This window comes from Sinocyclocheilus rhinocerous, unplaced genomic scaffold (genome assembly GCF_001515625.1).
Source record: "Sinocyclocheilus rhinocerous isolate Xijiao unplaced genomic scaffold, SAMN03320098_v1.1 scaffold2378, whole genome shotgun sequence".
Classification (NCBI taxonomy): Eukaryota; Metazoa; Chordata; class Actinopteri; order Cypriniformes; family Cyprinidae; genus Sinocyclocheilus; species Sinocyclocheilus rhinocerous.
Genome location: NW_015655570.1, coordinates 281,874 through 287,200, shown reverse-complemented (window position 1 = coordinate 287,200; position 5,327 = coordinate 281,874). Strand labels below are relative to the sequence as shown.

At 40.5% G+C, this 5,327-nt stretch overlaps 1 protein-coding gene across 1 annotated transcript in view; it reads left to right on the top strand.

Annotated features, from left to right (window-relative positions):
• The first annotated feature begins 209 nt into the window (after positions 1-209).
• Positions 210-5,327, top strand: part of LOC107718490 (pro-neuregulin-2, membrane-bound isoform-like) — an 84,562-nt gene continuing 79,444 nt past the window's right edge. The window contains exon 1 of the mRNA XM_016525583.1: positions 210-935. Coding sequence (XP_016381069.1) covers positions 524-935 — 412 coding nt within the window. The 5' untranslated portion in view covers positions 210-523. The remainder of the gene's footprint in view (positions 936-5,327) is intronic.

The following is a 5,327-nucleotide window of genomic DNA, read 5'->3' as shown; positions in this document are numbered from 1 at the left end:
CCGCCGAGCGGAGGGCGCGCGCTTGTTGCATCGCCCGACCGAACAGCAGCGCGTCGTTTCCGCGGCGGAGCGCATTTTTGGACATTTTTCGCATCACCGCCGCTTTTGTGTGCACGAACGAGGCGTCTTTCTGCCCGTCCGCGCGATGTTCATGATGGTGATGATGCCATTGGCTGGATAGATAGATAGCTAGCTAGAGAGAGAGAGAGCGAGAGATAGATAGAGAGAGAGGGAGTGTGTGCGAGAGGAGCGTCTTGCAGCAAAGGAGCGTCATTTATGCATGCATGCTTACTGAGTTTGGGGATTGTGCTTTGAAGGAGAATGCAGCAGCCCAGCAGTGACCGGGGCTGATTCCGGTTCCTCAGCGGCTGGTGTTTCCCCGTCACCAAGTGCATGGGGAAAGCGGCACACGCAGATGGCATGGACACTTGCGCAAACCCATTCGCACTCAGTCCCCCAGCACCTTCTGCCCCGAGAGCACTGCAGCAGCGCCGCCGGCCGCCCCTGAGCCACAGCAGACGGCATGAGGAGGCTTGATCCGGTGCATTTCTCCATGCTCATCATCGGGGTCTCCTTCGCCTGCTACGCCCCGAGTTTGGATTCGCTGCAGGACCAGGCATACCGATCGGCCGTGGTGATCGAAGGCGAGGTGAGCTCGCTTCCCGAGAACGTCTCCGTGGAGCCCTACAGTGTGAATGTCAAAGTACTGGACGTGTGGCCGGTGAACAGCGGCGGGCTGGAGCGCGAGCAGCTCGTCACCGTCGGGGAGTTCGGCTCCGAGGCTTCGTGCGTGGCGGTGGAGAAACACCACAGATATATCTTTTTCATGGACCCTACGGAGGAGCCTTTAGTATTCAAAGCCTCGTTTGCTCCTCTGGACAGCACAGAGAAGACCCTCAAGAAAGATGTGGAGAGCATATTGTGTGAAGACTGCGGTAAGTTTTATTCACTGTGACTGTGACTGTGGCTCTTCATTGTTAACGGATAACGGCTCGTTCTCGGAGAGCATCACAACGTTGCGTTTTGCTCTAGAGGAGAACGGGAAGATGGGTCGCTTGTGTTTGGGCGTCTCTGCAGTATTGTTCTAATCACCGTTATAAACATTTAGGTGTACACCAGTACACACACACAAGCATGCAAGCAGAGAGAGAGGCATTGACCACATCTGTGGCAAGCCCTTTAAACCTTTATTCTGTTTAACCACCGAGAACTAATAGTGACTACTGCCTTCTTCACTTTCAGCAATTCATTAGATGCTTATGTGTTCTGATAGACCTTTAAAAAAATGATTTTTTTTGGAGATTTTTGGAGTACTTTTTGCAAGAGAATACTATTTCAGTCTTTCTACTTAAAAGTTAATTGTTTAATTCAATGTGTTACTTGCCATTTCTTTGTAATTATTTGTGAAAATGGTGTAAATCCTACACCATTTTTTTTGTGTAGGCTATCTACTAAATTACAGCTTTGGTTTTGCTTTGCACTGTCCCAATGGTGACACATATTGTACCATTGTTACTGGTAAAACATTTTACTATTATTTTGTTTGAGGATCTGTGGTTTAGATATCAAATAGTTGCTTCCAACTAGTATGTATTTGCGATTTTTGTTATACATATTCCAGTTTTGCTAGTAACTATTCTTCTTTTATATCCCAATAGTTTCTAGTAACTTTTTCACCTCATTAGTTGGAATTGCATGTTTGACTTGTTTTATGTCAATTAGTCACGTGATAATTACGTATTAGTAAGATTAAAAATGTTTTCTTTAAAAATTCTAATACACACTGACTAGGGTGTAATAAATCAGTTGTAAATCTTAAGTAAATCTTACACCAGCACTTTTTTCCCAGTGTCATGTATACAGCTAGTATTAGGAAAACTGTACTAAGACCAAATGAATTGTTACTGGTAACACTGGACTAGGTTCCAGCAACAAATGGAATACAGCATTAGTTTGAAGTTATTACTTGATATCTGAACCTCAGATCGCCACAGGAAACATGAACAAAAATTTGTTACCAATAGTAAACTGTCACTATTGAGATAGGTATTTATTCTAATAATTTATTCTTATTCTAGTATTTATTCCTATTCACTAGTAGAATAGGAATAAATACTATTATCAAATAAACAAATACATGTGACTATTAAGTGAATTGTTTCTAATTAGAAATAAGTTAGAAATAACACTAGAAACATTCAAACCCATACTAGTTAGAAATAAATGTTAAAACAGTTTGCCACGACCATCATCTTGACATGCATTAAATGACCAATTATTCTGTACTCTCAGGCAACGGAGTTCAATCAATATGAAGCAATGTACATGAATCTTCAGGCTAAGAGTTATCCATGTTCATCTGAAACACGGGATTTCACATAATGCAGCATGATGTGCCACGATTCATGCAGGTTACTAACCTTCTCATGATGTTTAAAGTGTATGCAAGGTGAGAAGCATCAGATATTTCTTGGCCATTGGGATATATGAAGTTTCGTGCCTCGGAAATTTGTGTAAAATAATGCGGACGGCAGTATATCAGTTAGCTTTGGGTTGGCATCAGGAAACCACGTGATGGGAAACTGGAAATCTGCTGGCTGTGGTTGGTTCAGGATCAGGTGGCAGTGGCAAGGCCCCTTACAGAAAGGGATTCCCATTCAAATGCAGATAAGCTCTGGCTTCACAGTCCTTCCCTATTATAATCTGACATATTGGTGAATGTTTTATAGCCTGCAATGACATGTACGTGATTTAATTTAACAAGACTTTTCATTTAATGATGTTTTCATTGTATTATATTTACATTTTATGAATTAGAAATGAGCATGGGCTCAGTGTGCTTTAAGAACAGTGAGACTGTTTGAAACAATAGCTGTGTTTTAGTGCAGAGATATGTTTTATTTCTTCAAATTGCTTGCAACTTGCCTTGTAAATCAGTTAATGCATTTCAAGTGGCCTTCAGAGGAGGTGTGGTTCAAATTAAGGGTTTTGCATGGCACTAGATTGGTAGATTTGTTTTGTTGATAGATGTTAGCCTCAGCATTGTTTACATACTTTTACATTGTGATTTCCACTGCAGTTGACATATATGCGCAAATGATAAGTTTTCGCTGGAATAACTCCAGAGACAGAGCCTTAAGTGTTCTCTCTCTTTAATTCCTGCGTGTCTTTTCTTTTAGTCTAATGGCAGATTATTAAATTAGTAATAATGTTACCCTAAAATTATATTACAAGGACTTTCTGTTTTTTTTCCTGTCCTGTTCTTTCCAGACAGTCATGGTTGTTTTTTAAGAAACGCTGTATATCTGAGACAGACAAAAATGTCTAGTGCCGTTTATAATGCATTTGGTGTATATATGCCCACTTCCCCACTGTGCAAAATGCCTCTTGACCTCTTGATATAATATAATACAATATAATATAATAAACATAGCTTTTTCAGCTTCTGCTGCAGACCTTTCTATATGTAAAATAGCATTTAATGTAATATAATGCATGTGCAATATAAAAATATAAACAGGTTGCATATGCAAATATAAACAGGATTTGGGATTATCAGCAAAAAATTGATCTTATGAATAAAGGCGTAATTCAGCATGTAAGTAAGTTTAAATGTTTAAAAAAAAACATTTAAATATAAAATTGTATTTTATAGTTTGATAAAAAATAAAAACAGAGGTCATTTTAATCAATCTACAAAATATTGTTTAATATTTAGATATTTATATTTACTATTTATGTTTTGAATGATAAATGGCATATATAAATGTCAGTTCTGTGCTGAGAACATGATATCCAAGCTGGAGAAATTGCCTCACTGTATGTGTCGAGATATGAATGAGTTGACTTGTGAATGAATGGAAAATGGCTTTTGTTTACTCAGAAAAAGTTTGGGCAAAGTGAGAGAGGAAAGAAGTGGCATACAGAAATAGTGTATGTGAAGGAGGTCCGGTGATTTTAAGAGGATTTACCCAGTAAAAGCTGAAAGCTTAATGCATACCTTTAGGAAAATGATCAGTGCACAAGCCTGTCACATAGTGAGTGTTGCTGTTTGTTAGAAAGAAAATGAGAGCAGTCTTGATCCACAGAGACCGGTGTGCTCAGAAACACAATCCAGCTCTGAGACTGAAAGACGACAAACAGACGGACAGGGTATGAGTGAACATCTAGTCCAGTGCGACCGAACTAATCGTGACTGATCAGAGTGGCCATACCTTGAACTCTGCAGCAGAAAGAGAGAGCGTCTGTAAGTTTAAATGTGCTTGCAGGAGAGGAAGAGGATTGAGAAAGTGTGTGTGTATGTGTGTGTCAGTGCCAATGAGAGAAAGAGAGAGCAAGAGATCTGGAGCTTGTATGAATTATGCAGGCTGCAGTCTAGAGTGCAGAGTTTTAGCTGAACATGTTCCTTTTTCTCTCATTTGCCTCTGATTTATATTTCACAGTAACTTCTCCATGTGCTCTTTCAAACACACAGAGAACAGAAAGCCGAGGGCAGTCGAGACGGCGTGTTCACGCCAGATAAAAAGCAGCCCGTATCAAAGGCGCTCAGATACGAAATGGGAAAAATTAATGAACGTATTGATTGCACATTGTTTTAGTATTCCATCGCAAACAGCGGCGCATTTACACTCGCAATATTATTGCTTTTCCCTCACTGCAGTGTGTTAAACATTCCTGCACAACCCCTGAAGCCATGAAGACATGCAGAACATCAGAGGCGGCGTCACAGAAACAGCCCCACCTCCTGGTCAGATTATGGTAATGCAGGCAAATCTCCCACTGGGGGAGAGCAGCCCATATAGAGGAAGCTGGTGCTTTTTAATCTAAAGTGTATAGATGCTGTATGAAGTTGTATTATAGAAGCAAAGGAGCTTCGTAAGACAGTGTTAGACAGTGAATGTCCTTTAAGCCGCAGAAGGACAGTTGAAGTTTACCCAGTCACTGAATTATTGAACAGCACTTAGTTTATCTTCAGTCCCTTGACACATGCTCACAAACCTCCTCGGTAGTTTAGTGGCTTCAAATTGGTACACGGACCAGATTATTATAGTAGATATTGAGTGAACATTAAAATAAAACAATCTTTTTCTTAAATTAATATGAATTGCATAGTATTTTGTACATTGCTCTTTTGCTTTAAAGGTGGGGTAAGCGATTTCTGGTAGTCAATGTTGACATTTGAAATCACCAAAACAAACACGCCCCTACCCCAAAAGGGTCTCGCCCCTATTTTGATAGCTCCGCCCCACACATACGTACGCAAACCAGGCAACGATTAGTTCTGTGAAACAAAGCAAAACCAATGTTACACCGTGTCTACACCAGAC